Source organism: Equus asinus, chromosome 10 (genome assembly GCF_041296235.1).
Source record: "Equus asinus isolate D_3611 breed Donkey chromosome 10, EquAss-T2T_v2, whole genome shotgun sequence".
Classification (NCBI taxonomy): Eukaryota; Metazoa; Chordata; class Mammalia; order Perissodactyla; family Equidae; genus Equus; species Equus asinus.
In genome coordinates this window covers 10,217,408-10,238,546 of record NC_091799.1, presented here as the reverse complement: position 1 = coordinate 10,238,546, position 21,139 = coordinate 10,217,408, and the positions used below count along the sequence as shown (strand labels likewise).

At 62.6% G+C, this 21,139-nt stretch overlaps 4 protein-coding genes across 26 annotated transcripts; 3 read left to right on the top strand and 1 right to left on the bottom strand.

The window, feature by feature from the left end:
• Positions 1-190: 190 nt before the first annotated feature.
• Positions 191-6,572, top strand: SLC34A3 (solute carrier family 34 member 3). Of its 23 annotated transcripts, none has more exons than XM_070518218.1 (13): positions 193-954; positions 1,717-1,853; positions 2,074-2,163; positions 2,717-2,845; positions 2,927-3,070; positions 3,144-3,255; positions 3,341-3,536; positions 3,708-3,797; positions 3,894-3,981; positions 4,060-4,227; positions 4,301-4,417; positions 4,491-4,615; positions 5,454-6,568. In XM_070518218.1, the coding sequence occupies exons 1-13, from the start codon at positions 314-316 to the stop codon at positions 5,658-5,660; spliced, it is 2,244 nt and encodes a 747-aa protein (XP_070374319.1). In that variant the 5' UTR covers positions 193-313; the 3' UTR covers positions 5,661-6,568. The 23 variants fall into 23 exon arrangements, with proteins under 23 accessions (XP_070374318.1, XP_070374320.1, XP_070374319.1 ...); XM_070518220.1 differs by having other exon boundaries at positions 194-954; positions 5,593-6,572; XM_070518214.1 differs by having other exon boundaries at positions 200-954; positions 1,717-1,781; positions 5,976-6,571.
• A 3,533-nt stretch (positions 6,573-10,105) lies between these two features.
• TUBB4B (tubulin beta 4B class IVb) lies at positions 10,106-12,906 on the top strand. Its single transcript, XM_044778284.2, has 4 exons — positions 10,106-10,562; positions 10,851-10,959; positions 11,044-11,154; positions 11,684-12,906. Exons 1-4 carry the CDS (start codon positions 10,506-10,508, stop codon positions 12,742-12,744), a joined length of 1,338 nt encoding a protein of 445 aa, XP_044634219.1. The 5' UTR covers positions 10,106-10,505; the 3' UTR covers positions 12,745-12,906.
• CIMIP2A (ciliary microtubule inner protein 2A) lies at positions 12,897-16,283 on the bottom strand. Its single transcript, XM_044778288.2, has 7 exons — positions 16,228-16,283; positions 14,875-15,089; positions 14,525-14,787; positions 14,310-14,436; positions 13,897-13,991; positions 13,450-13,567; positions 12,897-12,985 (listed from the first exon to the last, which is right to left on the bottom strand). The coding sequence occupies exons 1-7, from the start codon at positions 16,281-16,283 to the stop codon at positions 12,897-12,899; spliced, it is 963 nt and encodes a 320-aa protein (XP_044634223.1).
• Positions 16,284-18,435: 2,152 nt separating this feature from the next.
• STPG3 (sperm-tail PG-rich repeat containing 3) lies at positions 18,436-20,157 on the top strand. Its single transcript, XM_044778289.2, has 6 exons — positions 18,436-18,542; positions 18,646-18,803; positions 18,913-19,047; positions 19,147-19,235; positions 19,353-19,659; positions 19,782-20,157. Exons 1-6 carry the CDS (start codon positions 18,436-18,438, stop codon positions 19,913-19,915), a joined length of 930 nt encoding a protein of 309 aa, XP_044634224.1. The 3' UTR covers positions 19,916-20,157.
• The last annotated feature ends 982 nt before the right edge of the window (positions 20,158-21,139 follow it).

Sequence of the window (21,139 nt, the reverse complement as noted above, 5' to 3'; positions counted from 1 at the left end):
GAGAGAATTTGCTGAGAGGACACTCTGAGACCTCCTCCTTCCCTGGGGCAAAGTCTCCCAGGCACACAGCAATGGAGGGGGCAGCCAGCAGGGTGCTGGGCCAGCAGACCCCCTGGGGAGATCAGGCCCAAGGAGGAGGGGGAGGGGCTGGCCCCAGCAGGGGCAGCTCTTCCTCCCAACATCCCGGGAAGGGGACTGACCCCAAGAAGGGGCATCCCACAAGCAATGGAGCCAATCAGGACTCAGCTGGGGAGAGGAGAAGGTGGGCTGAGTCTCTTAGTCCAGATGGGCTTGGGCGGTGGGCCGGGTAGCAATGTGGCCTGGGGAGGGGCCCTGCCCTCCCCCCACTTGCAGATGGAGACACAACGTAGTCAACCGTCACTGCTCACCGCTGGGACTGGGCTCCGGGGAGCTCTGTGGAGCCCAGCCCTCCCTGAACCTGGATCTGAACTGGATGACCTCTGGGGCTGGTGCCCTCCCTGCTCCCCTGACGCAAAAGGCTTCCTTCCCACCAGCTGACCAGGGCAGGGATGACCACGATAAGGTCTGCAGAACTTGGGGCAGACTTCCCCAGGGGCCCCTGGCCAACCGGCTGGGCGGGCAGCATGCAGTGTCCAGCAGTGTTCCACAGGCGTCTACTTGTGGAAGTCTAGCACCAAAGGCCGGCGCCCAGCCCTGCAACGCCCCTGGCCTGGCTTGGGGCCTGTCCAGGGAGAAACTCCCCTCCAAGAGGGTTGGGCTGGGGGCCCAGAGTGCCTGCCCCAAGGTGACATTGGGACCTGGACAAGGCAGGTGCCTGGGGCTACGGCAGGTACCTGGGGGACTCAGCTCCTGGGTAAACATTAATGGGGCTCAGCGCACAGCAGGTCATGTGTGCGCCCAGCAGATCTTTGACCTGCAGCGGCTCCCGCCCTATACCTCTTCCCCACAGGTGCCCCCTCACTACCCACACAGGTAGGAGCTTCTAGAGCCAGGCGGGGGCCCAGGGACACCGGGGCTGGGGCTGGGTGACCTTCAGGCCTAGGGCTGAGCCCTCTGCACCCTTAGCTTCCAGGAGGTGAGGGCGAGAGACCAGCTTCTGGTGACCAGGAGGGAGGGGTAACAGAAAGCCCCCCAGGACCTGAGCCCTGGGGACTGAGAGGGAGTCAAGAAGGGCTAGACAGGGGCTCTGGATCCACAGGCTGCAGAGAGGACACGAGGTGGGGTGGGGGTGCCCGAGCCCCCTGCCCTGCTCCCTATCGCCAGGGGTGGGTCCCTTATCAAGCGGAGACATCACTATTTGGTATCAAATTCCAAAGTCTAAGTCAGGACCATCTGCAGTGCCCCCGATGACACCCGATAGCACAGGTCCCTGGGTTCCTGGATCCTGGCCACTTCTGGCCAGCACCCCGGCACCCTGTGCCCTGGGCCACCCTCAAGGTCTTCTTCCAGCTAGCACCAGTGAGGAAGCCGGCAGTGCCCCGACATTGGACTAGACTCACCTAACAGTGACCTGAGGTCACTGTAGCCATCCCCCTGTGGATGGAGAAAAGGGGAGGTCACCAAGGCCAGCAGGGGGTGGGAAAGGAGGACAGTCGGCAAGGTCTCAGATCAGGGGACCCCAAGACCTGGTGGGGCAGGGGGAGGAGATGTGTCTGACCTGCTCTTCCCCCAGGAGATCCCGGCTTGGGCCTGGGTCTGCCCCTGCCTGAAATCCATGCCGAATTCCCTCACCAGTGGCCAGGTCCCCCCCACTACTCTGGACCTGGTTGGCCTGGTTAACCGGAGTCTGGGAAATGCAGGTACCAGGAGCCCCACGGCCAAGGTCTCCGCCTGCCTCTGCCCACCCATCAGGCCCTGTCCCATTGCTCTGGGTAAGCAGGGAGAGGGGCTCCAGCCAGTCTCCTGAGAGCCTCCAGGGGCTCATGACAGCTCTGTTAGGGCCACACAAGCTAGAGGGCCCTGGCTCCCTGCTTCCTGCTGCTGAACCTCATCAGGCCCCCATCCACAGTCCCCTTCACCCCCTTTTGCCCCACCTGAGGGTGCCCAGGGAATGGCTGGGGCCCTGGTCCTTCTTGATCCCAACCCCTGCAGGGACCTCTGGTTCTGCCCTGGTCTTGGAAGAGAGGGACACGGACCCCTGGGCCCTCCCTGAGCTGAAGGACACTGGCCAATCCTGGAAAGGTAGGTCTGGAGGTGGCAGGTAACTGGTTAAAGGGGGCTCCAACTCCTTAGGATCTGAATATGGAAAGGGTCCTCAGAGAGAGAGAGCAGGGAGGGGGTTTGCCCCAACAGGCCACATGGAAACCCACCATGCAGACTGCCACTTGGGGAACTTTTGTTCCTCAGCTTGGTTGCTTGCCCTGTCCAGAGACGAGAGCCACTGCTGCCCAGCCTGCCCCTCTTCCTCTCTCTTGCTGGCAGTTAGGCTTCTGGGGGGCCCTAGGGGCTGTTTGCTTAGCCCTTCTGCAAAAGAACAGAGGAGGGTCGCCCAGGCCCTGCCCCGGGAGGACAAAGGAAAGCCCAGGCCCTGCCTTGGAGGACCCAGGGGGGCCCAGAGGAGACTGACTCAGACCTTGCCCTGGGGAACAGAGGCGGGCCACCCAGGCCCTGCCCCAGGAGGACAGAGGGGGGCCCAGGCCCTGCCCTGGGGGTCAGAGAAGGAAGTGACCTGGGGGGGGTGCTGGGCAGCGCAAGGCAAGGGCTGGCTGAGGACAGCCTTGTGTTGTGTCCTCAGAGCTCAGCTTGGCCGGCAGGGTGCTCCGGGTGGTCATTGGCTTCCTCAAGGCCTGTGGGCTCCTGGGCAGCCTCTACCTCTTCATCTGCTCCCTGGACATCCTCAGCTCTGCCTTCCAGCTGCTGGGCAGTGAGTGACCGGCCAGGTGGCTGGGGGTGGGGTGGGCAGCCAGCCCTCCACAGCCTCAGTGCACCTCTCTTCTTGGTGTAGGCAAAGTGGCCGGAGACATCTTCAAGGACAACATGGTGTTGTCCAACCCTGTGGCTGGACTGGTCATTGGTGTGCTGGTCACAGTTCTCGTGCAGAGCTCCAGCACGTCCTCCTCCATTGTGGTCAGCATGGTGGCCTCTAAGTGTAAGTGGCCCTCTCCTCCCGGGATGGTGGGGGGGGTGGCGGGCGCGGGGGCCTGACACAGCAACCCCCACAGTGCTGACCGTCCAGGCTTCGGTGCCCATCATCATGGGCGTCAATGTGGGCACGTCCATCACCAGCACCCTGGTCTCAATGGCACAGTCAGGGGACCGGGATGAGTTTCGGAGGTAAGTGGGTAGGGCAGGGGCCAGGGGCTGCAGTCCAGGCCGCGGCCAAGGCCACCACTGACCACTCCACTCCATGCGACCACAGGGCCTTTGGAGGCTCAGCCGTGCACAGCATCTTCAACTGGCTCACAGTGCTGATCTTGCTGCCACTGGAGAGTGCCATGGCCCCACTGGAGAGGCTCAGCGCTCTAGCCCTGGGCACCACCAGCCTGCAGCCTGGGGGGCGTGCACCTGACATCCTCAAGGTGCTGACGCAGCCACTCACACACCTTGTTGTGCAGGTGAGGACAGCACGCTGGAGTTGGGGGGTGGAGGGGACAGAGCAGAAGAGTCTGGGCCCTGCGCTGGGTGGGGGAGGGGAGGGGACAGTGGACTGGGCTGGGCTGTGGGCGTCTGAGCCCCAGGCGAGTCCTGAGGGTCCAGCAGACGGTTGCGGCCCCTCTGTCCCCCAGCTGGATGCCAATGTGATTACGGGAAGTGCCACAGGCAATGCCACCAACAGCAGCCTCGTCAAGCGATGGTGTGGCACCAGGGGGGAGATGGTAAGGTGCCTCTGACCCTCGAACTCCGACCTGCTGAATTACCCAGTCCTGCCCACTCTGAGCCCATCCTGAGCCCACCTCACCTCACCTCCTCAGACCACGGGGAATGGCAGCAACTGTGGAGTGGCCGCCTCCGACTCCTGCCCTGAGAGGAACAGCTCAGCCGCCCTGGAGCACCTGCCCTGTGAGGCCCGGCGCCTGCCCCTACCCCTGCCCACCCCACAAGCTGGCCACCACTCACCTGCCCCCACCCTGCCACCAGGCCACCACCTGTTCGCAGGAACGGCGCTCACGGACCTGGCCGTGGGCTTCATCCTGCTGGCAGCTTCCCTGCTCGGGCTCTGCTCCTGCCTCGTCCTCCTCGTCAAGCTGCTCAACTCCGTGCTGCGCGGCCGTGTTGCCCAGGCCGTGAGGACTGTCATCAACGCTGGTGTGGGATGCGGGGCCTTGGCAGGGGCGGGGGCAGGGAGACTGGGCCCGGGGTGACCTAGCTCTCTCCCCAGACTTCCCCTTCCCATTCGGCTGGCTCAGCGGCTACCTGGCCATCCTCGTGGGTGCCAGCCTGACCTTCATGCTCCAGAGCAGCAGCGTCTTTACGGCCGCCATTGTGCCGCTCATGGGTGAGTGTGGCGGGCAGGCACTGGGTTTCAGGTGCGGGGCTCAGGGCCCCATGGTGACCCCTGGCTTCCCCAGGGGTGAGGGTGATCAGCCTGGAGCGTGCGTACCCCCTCTTCCTGGGCTCTAACATTGGCACCACCACCACGGCTCTGCTGGCGGCCCTAGCCAGCCCCGCAGACATGCTGCTCAGCGCCGTCCAGGTACCACCTTCCCTCACCCCTCCCCAGCCCCCAACAGCCCCCTCAACTCCCAGCGCTGGCCTGGGGCTTTCCTTTGGGCCCGGTTCCCTCGAGTCCAGCCCTGTGGACAGGAGGTGTGAGGCCTGCCCTAGGGCCTCAGGCTGGCCATGGCCTAAGCTCTCCTGGGACCCACCTCTGGCTGCCCGCTCAGACCGGCAGCCTCATCTCCTCAGACCCCAGGGACCCTGTGAGCATCTCCCAGACCCCCAGCCCTGATCTTCCTGTCCTGTGAGCTCATCATCTCCAGGATCATGTGGACTTAGGGTGCCCTCTCTTCCTTTCTCTTTGGCAGCCCCTCCCCAACCTTCCCCAGGGGCCCTGTTCCTTTACCCCTGACCCTATGCTCCTGGCTGTGTTCTTTCAAGGCCCCTCAGCCCTGTGGGGCCTCAAGCCCTCTATTTCACCACCTCCAGGATGCCCCTATTGCCCGCCAGCCACCTAAACCCAGCAGGTCCCTACCTGGATGACATGCCATCCTCTTGTGAAGGCTGCGCCCCACCTATGCTGGGCGCTCCATGCCCCTAGACACAGTTCTGCCTCCAGGATGCCTCCCTCCAGCCCCCCAGCTCTATGCCCCCCAACCAGACTTGTTTAGTTCTGCTGATTCTCTCTCCAACTCACCCCTTTTGTGGTCCACTGCCCTGGCTCGAGCTTCCCTCCTCCACCACCTCTGCTCGGGTCCAGACAGGTGCAGCTTCTGAAAGCCTGGACCTCTCTGGGCTGCACCCACAAGAGATGAGCCCTGGTTCCCCTGACTCCCATCTGCCCTTTTGCCTCTGCTCCGTCTCTGTCCTCCCAGACCCTCCCAGGGCAGGCCCCTGCCCCACCTCCTCCAGGAAGCCCTCCAGACTGCACCTGCTGCACCAGTCCTGGAGTCCAGCAGCCGTTGGAGGGGGCTGTGTTCCCTCCACATGTGGCCTTGCACCTCCTCCCCACAGGAGCCAGACCAGAGCCCAGGGCTGGGTGGCCAAGTCAACTCAGGGATGAGAAGGATCGGGGTCACTAGGCATGAGGTGTGCACAAGCTAAGCCAGCCCAGGGGCAGGTCAGATCCATGCAGCCATCAACAATGCCATTACCACACTGGGATGCCAGACTGGGCTCTTGACCCCCACGGTGTTGGGGGGGGGGGAGTGTGCCACACCTGGTGGGAGTCTGCCTTTCCAGGTGACCCATCTCAGTCAACGAGCAGGACCCCAGACAGGCTTTGGACTTGGCCCCATTTCTGCCAGGGCAGGGCAGGGCAGGCATCCTGGGGAGCCCAGGGGACCCTGGGCCATCAGGCCCAGACTCCTGCCCCTGCCTGCCCTCCCACTCTCCAGGTCGCCCTCATCCACTTCTTCTTCAACCTGGGCGGCATCCTGCTGTGGTACGTGGTGCCTGTCCTGCGGCTGCCCATTCCACTGGCCAAGCGCTTCGGGGACCTGACCGCCCAATACCGCTGGGTGGCCATTGCCTACCTGCTGCTCAGCTTCCTGCTGCTGCCACTGGCCACCTTTGGGCTCTCCCTGGCAGGCGGCACAGTGCTGGCTGCCGTTGGGGGGCCCCTGGCCGGGCTGGTGCTCTTCGTTGTCCTGATCAACGTCCTGCAGCAGCACCGGCCAGCCTGGCTACCCCACCATCTGCGGTCCTGGGCCTGGCTGCCCCTCTGGCTCCGGTCTCTGGAGCCCTGGGACCGCCTGGTGAGCCGCTGCTGCCCCTGCAGGGCCCGCAGCCCACCTCGGGCCACCGCCAAGGAGGCCCACTGCCACGAGAACCCTGAGGTGCTGGCCTCCCAGCAGTTGTGAGGGGTGGGCACCCCCGGGGACCCCCACAACCCTTGCCCACTGACCTCTGGGTACCCTGGGTGATCCCTGTAGCAGTGGACTTCTGAGTCGTCTGGTTCACGTTCTTTGCAAATAAAGAAGAAGCTGTGACCCAGGTGTGAGTGGTCTTCACTCCCCTGACAGGGGCACTGGGGGGAGGGTCCCAGGCTGGCCTCTGAGGACAGCTGGGCGTGGGGCAGTGCAAGGCTGCCCCCTAGCGGACACTCGGGCCCGCGGCCAGACCGTGGCGAGCCTGCATGGGACCTAGCCGCCCAGTGGGTGTGGGCACACAGCTGACCCCTGAGCCCCAGACTGTAGCTCTGTTTCTCTCCATGGCTGCTGGGGACAGAAGGCGAGTCCAGAGCGTGGAGACCTCCCGCAGCAAGAAGCTGGGGCCAGGAAAGGCTGGATGCTGCCGGGCCCTTCCCTGAGGGTGCAAGAGGCAGGAGCAGCCGGCTCTCACGCACCATGCCCAGGAATGCTTGCAAGGAGGCTGGGCTCAGGGGGGTACAGGGCTGCGAGGGTGGGGGGAATGGAGGTGCATGGGGCCAGGGGGCAGGAGAGCCCACGCTCAGGTTTCCCGGGCACCCTGGCCTGTGCCTTGTGGCCACAGTGGCACTACCCTCCAGGGCCCGGGTGAGCAGGTGCTCAGACCCCAACATGTCCCAGGAAGCAGGTCCTACCAGTGACCGCTGGTGCCACGGCACCTGGAACCCATGCGTGAGCCCCCTCCCCCACCGCGAGGGCCTCCAGGGCTGAGCGCTGCCCCTGCCCCAGCCCCTGCCCTTGCCCCTCCCGCAGTGGTGCAGCAGGTTTCCACACAGGAAGGCTGGTCTGCCGGCCAGCCAGTAACCGGACACCAAGGAAGCAGCCTGGGCCTCCCGCCCCTCCAGCCCTGTGCTGCCCACAACCCCAGCCCGACGCCCCAGCCACCCACGGAAAAAGCAAACTTCAGTGAATTGCGCTCCACCAGAACTCGGCCCCAAGAGGGGCCACAGGGACAGACCAGCGGCGGGGGGCTGGCCCTGATCAAGTGCCTGGGTTGCCCTTCTCCTTAGAGAGTCTGCCACTGTGGCCGGTCACCTCCTTCTGGGCCAGAGACGCTGCCCTGATGGGGGCGCCCCTTCCTTCTCAGCACTCCCCTACACGGGCTTGCCTAGCCAGACCCAGTGGGGGAGAAGTGTGATGGTCAGATAAGGCTGCAGAGCCCCAGGGCCAGTTCTTGCCCCTGGTCCTGTCCTTTTACTCCCCTTCTGGTTCTCTCAGCAAACACCAACCCCTACCCTCTCAGTCCCCTCAGACCCCCCAGACCCCAGCCCCTCTCAGTCACCAGCCCCACCCCACCCCCCACTGTGTCCCCCGCCGTCACGTCACAGTCCCCTCAGTCCCCACCTGGGATACTCCCAGCCCCTCTCAGCTCCCCCCAGGTCCCCTTCCCCCAACAAACTCCTAGGCCTCCTGAGCCTGAGGATCCCCCTGTCCACCGAGGGAGGTAGCCCCCACTCCTGGGAGCCATGAGAGACCTGGCCAGAGCGAGACCTCGGAGGCAGGTCCATGCACCCTTCTTGGGTTCCCCCCACTTCTGTGACTTCAGTGCATTCCTGCAGATCTGACATCAGCTTCGTGGTCCCTCTGATACAAGTCCCTGAGGAGGAGCCAGGCCTGGCTAGTTCCCTGGGGACGCAGGGGGCCCCCTCTCCACAGCCGGGAGGCAGTGAGAGGGGAAGAAAGTACCCCACACCTCTCCTTCCGGGTGAGGCCGCCCACAAAGGCTGACCGCCAGGTCCTTTGAGGCCACAAACGACTGTCTGCCTGCTGCCCCTGCCTGGCGGTAACGCACCCTCCCGCTGGGACCATGGCCACCAGTAAACAGAGCTGCCGTTGTGGATGCCTCCCTCTAACAGCTGCAGGCTAGGGTGGGAGGGCCAGCCGCCCAGCGCTCCCACGGCCCCTGCCTGGGCTTCCCTGTGCCTCTGGCCTTCTCTGCTCTGCATCCCGCGAGGCCACAAACCCCCACTGGGCCCAGGCAGGAACACCCTTGGCTGAGGGTGGGGACCTGCAGGGTCTCCTCTCACCAACCCAGCGCAGGCCCAAGGGAGGCTCCTGCTGTCTTGTCCCCAGCTAGTATCCACCTTGCACAGGCAACGGGAGGGGCACGCCGGACTACCTGGTGCCAGGGGGAGCTCTGGGGATCACACCTAGGCTGGTGACACAAGAACTATTTTGTTACCTGTAAAATGGGGGTGCCACACTCAACTCCCAACCCTGTGCACACTCACAGGAAGCAGGGGCCTTTTCCAGTGGGGGTCTCTGGCCACATGGCCTGGGGGGTCTGGGGGGCTTTGACAAACACCTCAAAGAGCCACCGTAGCAGAGCTTCGCACGGCTCACTGGGGAGAAAGGCGAGCTGCTCCTTGTCTCACCAATTTGTGGCTCTGCACAACTCAGTGCTGAGAAGCCCCAGCAGCCTCCCTACTGCAGCGCCTCAGCCTTGCCAACTGCCGCTTGGGCAGCTAAGCTACTTTGCAGGGCACTGCGCAGACCCAGGATGCAGCCAGTGGCCCTGCGCGCCCCACGAGGGAGACCTGTGGTCCACAGAAGCCAGGCCTGCCTCCCTGGACCGGTCTGTGGGGGAGGCGGCTGGTCCCCTAGGCCCTGCTGGGACCGACGGCCCATCACTGTGCTGACTCACCCTCCAGGGCAGCACTGCAGTCCCGACCACTGTCCCGGGGATGGGATGGGAAGGCTAGTCTCTGGCCAGCGCGCCGCTGTCCATCCAGGTAACACTTTCAGTCGGCTACGCCGCAGTCGCCACAGAGCCCTCATTTTACGTGTTAGAGAGTAGGGGAGTGCATTCCCCCCAGAGAGAGGAAAATAAACAACCAGCTGCTGCCCCCAACACCCTCGGCGTAGGGGCAAAGGAGGGTAAGAAGTTCACCGAGAAAACCCGAATCTGGAGAGGCCCCGGTGGTCACCGCAAGAGGGACCGTCAGGGCAGACACAAGGGAGTAACTTTTTCTCTTTAAAAACGTTACAAAAATATAACGCAAGCGTACTGTTTTTAAAGCGATTGACTGAAGGCGCGAACACATGTAATTTCATAAGCGTACGTTGTTTTTATTTCCTCCCTAAACGTAAATCAGGAAAAAGTAGAAGCACTGGTCAGCCCCGGCAGGCAGATCCGTGGCCGGGGTCCCAGGGCCGGGGAGCCCGGAGGTGGGGGGCCGGCCCGCGGCTGCACGCGGCTCGGCGCGCTCCTGGGGCCGGGGCACCAAGGCGACGGGCGCGGGGCCAGCGCGTCTCCACAACAGGCGCGGCTGCCGGGCAGGCCCCTCCCCCGGGCCGGGCGCCGCGCCCACGTGCTCCGCACCTGACCGCGCCGGGAGGGGCGCAGGGGCCCCTCCGCCCCAGGCCCCATTTGTCTGCCGCGCGCTGCCTCGCGCCACTCCTGGGCTCCGAGCGAGACCCGCGGGCGGCGAGGCCGGCCCACGCGCGCCCTCACTCGCGGCGGCCGCCCCCGAGAAACGCACGGCGGGGCCCGGGCATGCGCTCGCCCGCCGGGGCCGCCGGGACACCTGCCGCCCCCGCGGCCCAGCCGAGCGCCGCGCCCCGAGCCCGCGCGCGCCGCCGCGGCACTGCGGCGGTTACCAGGACGCTGGCCCCGCGCGGCCAATCGCGCCGGCCTGGCGGCGTGCTTTCCGGAGCCAGCCAATGAGAGGACAAATCAATCATTTGAAACACCCAATGGACAGACCACCGCAGCGCGAGGGGGGGAGTTTTGATAGGGAGAGCAGAGGCCGCCGCCGACCAATAAACAGCGAAAGGCGTTGGGAAGGCGGGCACTAGGCTGCCCGATTGACGAGGCTACAGCCAATCAAGAGAGGCCGCTTGCCAGCCTCGTTCTGGCAGCCCAATACGAGGCCGGCGGAGGCGGGCACGGCGGGCATATAAGCGCCGGCCGAGCGTCGGTTGTAGCACTCTGCGCGCCTGCTCCTCGGCTCTTTTTTCCGTCCTTCCGCCTGCGCCGCCGCCGCTGCTGCCGTCGCCATGAGAGAGATCGTGCACCTGCAGGCCGGCCAGTGCGGCAACCAGATCGGCGCCAAGGTGGGCGGCGGGGTGCCGCGGCCGGCGCGGGTCTGCCGGGCGGGGCGGGCGGACGGGAAAGATGGCGGCAGCGGGCGGGTGGCGCCCCCGCATTGCGGCCCCGCGCGGGGCCGGTGCGAGGGTGGGGGTCGGAGTCGGGGCTGGGATCGGGCCCGGGGCCGGGGCGGCGGCAGGAGCCCCCGAGGACGGACCCGGCGGCGGGGGAGGGCAGGGCGGCGCCCGTCCGGGGTGGGGCCGGCTCCGGACACCGCCGGCGTGACTCAGCCCCGGCCCGCCCGCGTCTCGCAGTTCTGGGAGGTGATCAGTGACGAGCATGGCATCGACCCTACTGGCACTTACCACGGGGACAGCGATCTGCAGCTGGAGCGGATCAACGTGTACTACAACGAGGCCACCGGTGAGACCCCGCGCCCCTTCCCACTCTTCCTGCCGCCGGAGCCCTACTCCCCCGCCTGCTGACGCCCTCCCACTCGCCCCCCAGGTGGCAAGTACGTGCCCCGCGCCGTGCTCGTGGACCTGGAGCCGGGCACCATGGACTCCGTGCGGTCCGGGCCCTTCGGGCAGATCTTCAGGCCGGACAACTTCGTCTTCGGTGAGCCGTGGATGGGGGCTGGGCGGCGGCCTGTTAGCCGGGATGGCTCAAAGGTCAAGAGGTGCCCAAGGTCACCACCGTCAGTACCGCGGAATCGAGATTCTGATCCACTCTGTCCCCCGAGCAGCAGCTAGGGCCCCTGGACACTGTCCTCCCCGCTGCAGTCACTCAATCCCCTTTCCTAAAGCGGCTTTGGGAGGAAGGCCCAGCTGTCCACCCGCAAAGGAGCGGGCAGATGTAATCTGCCTGTGGTGATGGCTGTGCTAGAGGCGGTTGCAGCTCTGGTGGCCCGTCTGTCCTTGGGAATTGGCAGGAGCTGCCCGTGGGAGGAGCTGGTTTGTTAAGTCATTTTGTCTTGATTCCTAACTTAAGTTTGAACGAGGCAGGCTGTTGCGTTATCGGTTTGGGGGTCCGTAGGCTCTACCGGCAGGGTCAGTTCTGTGTGTCTTCTCACTCCGGGTTATTTGGCCATTTTGACATTGGTGATCAGACCCTTGGCCAAAGAGCGATCGACTGCCCTCTTTTGCAGGTCAGAGTGGTGCGGGGAACAACTGGGCCAAGGGGCACTACACAGAAGGTGCAGAGCTGGTCGACTCGGTGCTGGACGTCGTGAGGAAGGAGGCTGAGAGCTGTGACTGCCTGCAGGGCTTTCAGCTGACCCACTCCCTGGGTGGGGGGACTGGTTCTGGGATGGGTACCCTTCTTATCAGCAAGATCCGAGAGGAGTACCCAGACAGGATCATGAACACATTTAGTGTGGTACCCTCTCCCAAGGTGTCGGACACGGTGGTGGAACCCTACAATGCCACCCTCTCAGTCCACCAGCTCGTAGAAAACACAGACGAGACCTATTGCATTGATAATGAGGCCCTGTATGACATCTGCTTCCGAACCCTAAAGCTGACCACACCCACGTACGGTGATCTGAATCACCTGGTGTCGGCCACCATGAGTGGGGTCACCACCTGTCTGCGCTTCCCTGGCCAGCTCAATGCTGACCTGCGCAAGTTGGCTGTCAACATGGTCCCCTTCCCCCGCCTGCACTTTTTCATGCCTGGCTTTGCCCCACTGACCAGCCGGGGCAGCCAGCAGTACCGGGCCCTGACGGTGCCAGAGCTCACCCAGCAGATGTTTGATGCCAAGAACATGATGGCTGCCTGCGACCCCCGCCACGGCCGCTACCTGACGGTAGCTGCTGTGTTCAGGGGTCGAATGTCCATGAAGGAGGTGGATGAGCAGATGCTTAACGTTCAAAACAAGAATAGCAGCTATTTTGTCGAGTGGATCCCCAACAATGTGAAAACAGCTGTCTGTGACATCCCACCTCGGGGGCTAAAAATGTCCGCCACCTTCATCGGCAACAGCACAGCCATCCAGGAGCTGTTCAAGCGCATCTCGGAGCAATTCACAGCCATGTTCCGGCGCAAGGCCTTCCTGCACTGGTACACGGGCGAGGGCATGGACGAGATGGAGTTCACTGAGGCCGAGAGCAACATGAATGATCTGGTGTCTGAGTACCAGCAGTACCAGGACGCCACGGCCGAGGAGGAGGGCGAGTTTGAGGAGGAGGCGGAGGAGGAGGTGGCCTAGAGCTGTCTGATACCCGGTAGAGCACGGGAGCCTTGTGAACTCTTTATTCACTCGCAGTCTGTTCCCTGATAGCCACGTCTCATTGTGTGTCTACTTGCTCTCCTTCCTGTCTTGATGTCATGTGCTGTACAGACACCATCATTAAAGCGTTTTCATAGTGTCTGTTTTCGCCTCTTCATTTCCTTCTGATAGGCCTTACGGGTACTGTTCCCAAACGTCAGCGCAAAGTTGTTCTGCATGGCTACAAAGGGCAGTGTTGCCACTGGGCTCCTGGGCTTGCCGTGCGCCCATGGTGAGCCTACAAGTAGCTGCTGGAGGGGTCAGCACAGGCTGTGAACATGAAGGCCTCTGAGGAGCCTGGGGCTGCCCTGGGCACCTGCCTCCTGAGGGCGGGCCTGGCCTGGCCTGTCTGTGCTAAACTTGCAGGGAGCCAGTAGGTCTGGAGACAGCTGGCCTCCATCTGCAGCTTTTAGTAGAAGAGGTTGCTGAGCCCCTTCCACAGTGGGGAATGGGGGGGGCGGGGCGCAGTCCTACTGCAAGGGACCCTGGGGACAATGTGGTAATACAGCTGGCCCTGTGCCAGTGGTGCAGCATAGGTGAGGGGCCCCAGCTGCCCCCCCCCCCCCCACAGGGGCCTGGTCACTGTGACCTGGTCCCTGTGACCTGGTCTGAATGAGGTGGGCCTGGACCCCTCTGTGCACTCACATGGTATGAAGCCCATGTAGAAAGGTATGAGGCCTCGGCTGCTGTAGATGGTGTTGCTGGGCCAGTGTGTCCTGGGCAACCGCTCACCCAGGGCACAGATGGGATTTCTGAACAGGAACTGGGGAAACAGGCAGGCACTGAGATGTGCTGCCTCCCCCATGTGGTAACCAGCAAGAAAAATGTCCTGGGGTGGGGTGGGGCTGGCGTTCTCCTGGGAAGTAGCTAATGTTCAAGGGGCTCCTCTGTCTTCCCCACTCCCCACATTGCTCCAAAGCAGGGAACCAAGGGGGCGAGCAGCCTCTTTGGGCCAGGCAGAACCCCCTCCCCAGGCCTCTAAGGAAGTCTGGCCTTCACAGCCCCGTCCTCCTGCTCGCTCAGAGGCATACAGACCACCCTGCAGGTGGAGTTGGGCACTCCGGAGCAGGCCCAGGGATGGTGTCTTTGTACCTGGTTCTTGTCAAACTCGTCCATAGCCTGTGTGACCCCATTGCGGTAATTCATCCCCAACACCCAGGCAAACCGGGGGACAAAGCCAGCATAGCCTGGGGGAGGAAGAGGTCAGGGTCCCGCTCCAGATCCCTTCTGCCTTGCCCTGGGCATACCCACCGGCTCCCAGGTGTGTTGTGGGTCTGTCTGGGCTCCTTCCCTTTCCTAAACATTGGTGACTGTCTGCTGGGTCGGATGGAAATGGGCAGGCAGGAGCTTCCGGCCTTGGGAGAAGCGGGGCTCCAGGAAGCAGGTCTCAGGGCAGGACGGGCCCACAGCATCACTCCTCACTTGCTCTCACCCTTCATCCTGCCTAGGCCCCTGAAGCCTTGAAGGGGGTGTCCCCCTTTCCTACCCAGGCCCTGGGTGCCCACCTGAGATGGCCTTGCGTTGGATCAGTTTGGGGTGATCCAGCTGGGGCAGCCTGTGGAACCTGCCCACATCTAGTGTCTCCTGCTGGCGGGCTGGGGGCGGGCACTCGTCCCTCCTGTAGTGGTACAGCTGGGATGGAGAGGGGGCAAGTCACCGCCCCAGCCCCGACCTGGGTCTGGCTGGGGTGAGGCTCAGTCCTGGCGCATCTTCTAGTTACCTGGTGCCACCCAGGGGCTTCGTGGTCAGGGATGGTGCTCTTCCAGCCCTCTTCCCCATAGGCCAGCCGCAGGCCCGGGTGTCCAAAGTCCCTGGAGTCCCCCTTCCTGCCTGGTGAGCGTGGAGGGTAGCAGGGATAGGGCATGAAGCCTGCAGGCAGCTGGACCTGCGCGGATGCGTTCTGTACCCCAGGTGGCCCCTGGGTGTCCGCCTCCTGGGGTGGGAATCTACCCAGGATCTCAAAGTTCTTGTAGGGCTTCAGACCTGTACGGACAGGGCAGGATGGCTGTGAGCGACAAAAGGCATCGGGGAGGGCCCGGGAGGGGCCGGGCCGGTGGGCAGGTGACTCACCAGTGTAGTGGGGGATGTGGGGCTCCATCAGGTCGCGGCAGGGGATCCAAGGTGGCTTGGACTTGCTGAAGTCCTCGATGAACTTGGGCTTGGATGTGGGGGACAGCACGGAGCAGGGGCTCTTGCGCACGCTGGGGTCTGTGAGCAGCTGCGCTGTGGTGCGCCCATAGGTGTTCCCCACCTGGTAGCGCAGCTGAGGGTAGAAGCCAGCATAGCTGCAAAGAGAAGAGGAGGAAGAGGCGGGGCCAGTGGGCAAGGGCAGGGCCCCTGAAAGCAGGGTGTGGATCCAGCCTCCCGGCCACAGGCAAGGCACCTGACCTCACCTGCCTGCTGGGGCTCTTGAAGCTTGAGTGGATGGCACATTCCAGGCCCGAGAACAGGCCTGGCCCAGAGGGGGTGAGCTCCATTGTCATCACCACCATCAATTGCCATCCTTCAACAACAAGGACCTCTACCCCCTCAAAGCATTTACAAGGATGGTGACGGGGTCCAGACAGGGGCCAAGGCACAGGGAAGCCCATTATATACAAGTTGGTCCCACTGCGAAGGTTGGCCCAGACTTTTGCCACCTAGGCAGCCAGTAGACAACTGTATGGGACAGAGTTTGGGAGCTGGACAGGAGGGCGACTGGTAGGGGTGACGGTTGAGCCATGTGGGAAAGTGGCATAGACATCACAGCAGCAGGCCACGAGGGGAGTGGTGGGTAGTTCAGTGCTGCTGGGGGCCTGTGTGATCCCCCAAGGAGTGTGAATTGTTTTCTTTTAACAAAGTGAATTCAGTTTGCTAGTTTAAGAGATAAGCGAAGCTGAAGCTGAGGTCAGAGCCCTTTTCAGTATCTTCCGTCCCATCTTTTCCCTCAGAACTGTGGTGAAAAGTTAGGCCTGGCTCCTTCCCAGCCCCTTCCCTTTCTCCCTTGAATCTGTGTGTGTGGGGGTGTGCACACACACACTCTGTGGAGGGCTCGTGTTTCTCTTTCACACGGAGGAGCACCTAGCAAGGCAGCCTTACGCTCCTGCCCGTTGGCTTACTCCGGATGCTCATCTGGACTTTAAAGCATGGATTACTCTGGAGTGAGCGTCCTGCAGTGACTTAGACAGCCTCCGCCAGCTGTTGGGCTGTCCCCATTTTCTGCTCTCGACAGAAAGACAGACAGACAGACATGCCGGCAGCCAGAGGGTGTGTAGGCCCAGGCCCTTGACACTCCCAAGCACTCCTGCCCCAGGACCCTCCACCCCTCGGGCCTCACCCCCACTCCCTGGAGCTCCCCTTGTAGCTGGCCTTGGGCCCTTAGCCCCCCACCTTGCTCCCCCATTCTCCACGGACCCCAGCCTCCTCCAGGGCTCCAGCGCTTACCCAGGGATGTAGTGAGGTTCTGGCGTGAAGAGATTGTGTTTCTGAGTAGCTGTCATCTTGCCTCAACTCCGCCTTGCTGGCTCCAGTCCCCTTCTGCAGGTCTGGCTCCCCTCCCTGATAGGAGGCCCTGTTGCCTGGCAACCATTGTGAAGAGGCTGGCATTGTTGAGCAGCACCTGGGCCAGGCCCCTTAACCCTGTGAGCACACCCATTTTACAGGTAGGATATCGAGGCTCAGACAGGAAACAGGCTGGGGAGGTGTCACAATGAAGACCTCAGGGCTCAGAAAATCGGGACTGTCAATGCAGCCAAGTTGGCCCTGCCAAGAAGTGGGGGCAGGGTTGGGCCTGGACTCTTGCTCCCTCCCGCTTGGAGGCCAGCTGCCAACTAAAAGCAGCCCCCACAGGATGAAGCTAAAGGAGCTCCCACCCCAAGCCCCCTCCTCAGATGAGAGGCCCTGGAAGCTTTGGAGGCATCATCTTGAGCCTCAGAGATGAGGTTCCTGAGCCTGAGAGGTGCCAGGAGCCTGTCCTGCGGGGTCTTTCCCCTGGAGCTGGGCACTGTTTTCCCTTTTAAACAAATCCTGATTTTTTTTTTTTTTTTTTGGTATAGAAAGGACTTTCTAACCATAAAAATGAGGGAAAATATCATAAAGGAAAAAAATAGCAAGTTCAAGTACACGTCAAAAAACAGCATAAACAATACAAAAAGGCAAACTATAAACGGGGGGAAAGTGTGCAACAAGTGTTACGAACAGATATGATATCAGTATAAGAAACTCTACAGAACAAAACACACACCCCAGTAGGAAAACATATACACACTGTGAACATCTTAAAAACCCAGTCAGTGAACACATGGACAGAGGTTGAACCTGAATCAGGTAAGTGTTGACAAAACGCTGGTCAGGCGGTTTTGGCGCTCACCGCCACTGGGCTCACATGCGCCACGTCCACTCTCATTTGATAGACGCCATCTGGAGCACAAGTTGCGAATGCAGATCAAGTCTATACAAGACCTTACATTCTTTGACCCATTGCCTCCACTGGTAGGACTCTATCCTAACGAAACGATTGACGTTTGGTTGAAGACACGTGCAATATTTGCTACAGGGAGAAATGGAACTAACCTAAATGTCCAATACAAGGGCTTTGTAAATAAAACCACCTCTGCAGCCACTGTCAATTATGCCCTCAGAGAACACTGTAACACGGGAAGGCTCTGGAGCACAGGTTGTGAGCCCTTTGCCCTAATAAAATGTGTCTCTTCAAGCAATGCTCCGTCTGTCTGTCCAACCCTCAGTCCATCTGGAGCACCTCCCGAGGCCAGGCAAGGTCAGTGCTGGGTGGAAGGGATGAGGAGAGGAAGAGACCTTGTCAGGGAGGGGAAGGCCCAAGGATGAGATGTTCTTGACCGGGCCCTGCCTGGGTCAATTAGGCCAAGGCCAGGGCTGGGGCTGGCCCACAGGTCAGCTCTGGAGGGCACTGTGAGGGCCCTGGTGCCCAGACGGGCTCTCGCCCACTCGGGCTCATTATTCCTTTGAGTTTCACCTGGACAGCCCTGTTTGTCTGTGACACCTTCTTGCCTCTGTGCCCCCAAACAGAAGACAAGCCCACACACCTCAGCCCTGCCTGGGCCACCAGGCAGCTCCACGGCCAGGGCTGCCTCTGGGGTCGTGGTCCAGACCCACCCACCGTTGCTTTGCACTTCTCAGAGCTGGGTCTCCACCGGGGGCTCCTCCTCCTCCAGGGAGCCTGCCTGGACCCCCCACCCTACCCCCACGCAACCTTCCTGCTGGCCTCACACAGCTGGACATCCCATTGCACCAGCTCCCTTCTCTACCTTCTGCCGGGACCTCAGCCCTCTCAGAAGCCCTGCTACAGTGGACCCTGGTCCTCCAGGGTACCCCAAAGTCCACCAGAAGGGGAGGACTGTGACAAGGAAGAGGGGAAGAGAGGAAAAGAGGCCAAGCCAGCAGTCACTGGGGCAGGCTAGGGGGCCTCCTGGCCAAGGCTGACCCCAGGGTGACCCACCTGGCAGGTCAGGGGAGGGGCCCCTCTGGGTTCCCACTGCACCACCCCCTCCAGGGCTGGACAATGTTCCTTCACCATGCAGTCCCTGGCAACGGGGGGGAGGGGAGTCCATGACCGGTCAGTGAGGTCACAGAGCCCTGTGGTGTCCCCAGGGAAGGGAACTAGGAATCCTGACAATGAATTTTGACCAGAAGGCCGTAAAATTCCTGGCAAATTTTTACATCAATGGAGGCAAACACTGGACCCGTGGCCCCCTGAGGCAGAAGCTGCCTGTGCCCACCCAGTAACTTCTAAGAGGAGTGGGCGGGCTGGGGGGGGCGCAGTGTGCAGCCTTTATGGGGCGGCCATTGGGCTAGGTGGACAGTGGCTGTCCGTCTCCCTTGCAGGCCCAATGGTGCTGTGCTGTTCTGGAGGCCAGAGCCAGGGGCTGCCTGGGATGAGATGTGGCCCCCAGGGGTGCAAGAGTTCCCTGTTGGCCTCAGGATGCAAACGGACGCCCTTCAGAAGCCCCCACTTATGTGCACCCAGAACCTGAGGGAGCTGTGTGAGTGAGGGGCCTGGCTACACCTCACGCCGGCTGGTCTTGGCAAGAGGGGCAGGGTTGGGGAGGGGCCTGCTGGGAGGACCCAGGCCCAGAGCTTGCTTCCCGCCAGTGCTGGAGCAGCGACCCCCCATCGTGACGGACCTGGATGTCCCTGGCCCCACCAAGTACCAGGTGCCGGATGCCTCAGTGCGCGAGTCCTCCCCACATCCCCACTTCAGCATCGGCCGCAAGCACCCCTGCCGTGGTGCGTGCCCTTCCCTGCGCTCTCCCCACCGCCTGGCCCCTTGCCCTGGGAGCGGGCCCATCACTCATCTCCCCTCCCCAACACTGCTCCCCACTGCAGAGGGTGGTGGCCGCAGGGCATGGCAGACCATGTGGTTCCAGAGTGAAACCCCCTTCATGCAGAAAACGGACTTTAACAGAGAGCAAAAGGTGCGGGGTTTGCCTGCAGGTCCCGTGGGGCCCTCTGAGGGACAGGGCGGGAGGGGGCCTGTTGGGGGTAGGGGGGCTGGGTGGGGCAGCGGCCTGCAGCAGCCTCCTTCCCCACAGTGGCCATCACCTGCCAACTACCAGCCACTCAGCCAGTCTGCCTTCCCGGCCTGCAGTTTTGGAGGCCACCGCCCCGCTTCCAAGACACCTGAGGCCCGCATCCAGCCCGGGCTGCCACGGGTAGGGGGTGCACATCACCGTCACCATGCGCAGTCCCTCTTCCAGGCCTCCCTGCAGGCCCCAGGTGGTGAGAAGCGCCCTGGCCCCAACACCTACGACATCGTTCCCGGGTGCCGACTGCAGAGCCCACGCGCACCCATGTGCACCATGAGCCACTCACCTGCGTTTGCCTCCTGGATCAGCTCCTGTAAGGAGGCCTCAGAGAGGAAGGCCAGGCAGGGTCCCGGGTGGGGACAGGGGCCTTGGGGGAGGTGGGAGCTGGGCAGCCGCTGGCGTGCTGTAGTGGCATGGGGCCTTCTCTTTCTGCAGCCTGCACCCCCAGCCCAGCTGCCTACTATGTGGAGGATTGCTATAACTCGCGCTTCCCCTCAGCGCCCAGAGCGGTCATCCAGGGCGTGCGAAGACCCAAGCGTCATGACACTGGCCCCTTCTGCACACTCTAGAGTCCACTGGGCACAGCCGGCCCACCTGGTTATCACATGGAAGCCTGGCTTCCCTGGGGGCCTTCCCAGGCCTCCCTCTGAAACTCAGCACCCCACAGTCTGGCTTTCTGACCCCCCTGGGCACCCTGATCCACCATGCTGGCCGGCAGACCCTTCTGTGAGCTGTGGATGAGGACAGCCCAGCCTGAAGTCCCCACCTGTCCACCCCTTGCTATACAGAGATGCTGTTGGTTCTTCCAAATTCTTTCATGTGCCTGGCTGCCGTCCTTTACCCAGTGAAGCATCCTGCAGATGTGGTCTGCTGCTGACCTGTCATGTCTGGCTTGCCTTAGCCAGGTCTCTCCCTTCACTTCCCCTTCAGTGCTCTCTTCTTTAAGGTGTGTGGGGTGGTAGCCTGGGACTTCCTGGCCCAGGACAGGATGGGAGGGGCCCCTGTGGGCACTGCGGGATACCTCCAACTAGCTGTGCCATCCAGGGGACCAGTCCACCTGTCAGTCTACCCAAGGGTCAGGCTTCTTGCTGAGACAAAGAACTGACTGTTGGGGCGGTGGTGGGGGCCAGACTCGCTGATCTGTCATCTTGAGGTGAGGGCAGCCTGCACAGCCACCAGGGAGTGTCCAGAGGACCAGCTTGTCAAGGCCTGGCCTACTGCCCCCAGCGCCTGCCCAAAGACCCTTTGAACTTACCCAAGGCCACTAAGGCCGGGCCACATATAGTAGACTCCCTGGGCCTTCTTCAGTCACTGGGGCCCTGTCCCTGCCTGTGGCAGTAGCCTGGCCATTGGACCCCACTTCACCATCAGCCTGCCCTCCTACCCAGGGGTTGGCCCCAAGACTACCTCCCTGAAGGGGCCTCAGCCCAGCTGCTGGTGGCTTCTGTCACTGCACTAGTGATAGAAGTCCAGTCCTGACTAGGCCCCTCCTCTAACTCCTCTGCCAGAGCTCATGCCTTCAAAAGGGCACAGCAACAGCTGCCCCCATGGCGTCAGCTCCCCCTTCTGCAGGGAGGCCAAGGCCCAGGGAGTCTGAGCACCATGCACCTGTGACCTCCTCTAGAGCTGAACCTGCTGGGGGTTGAGCCCCAGTGCCCCCAGGAATCAGGGCAGTCAGACTGCAGATGGTCATTGCTAGGCCCTGGGTGGCCCAGCTTGGCAAGTGGGCAGCAGAGACAGAGCGGTGGGAGCCCCGGCCTTGGGAGCTTGGCCCAGGGTGGGGAGACCAGGAG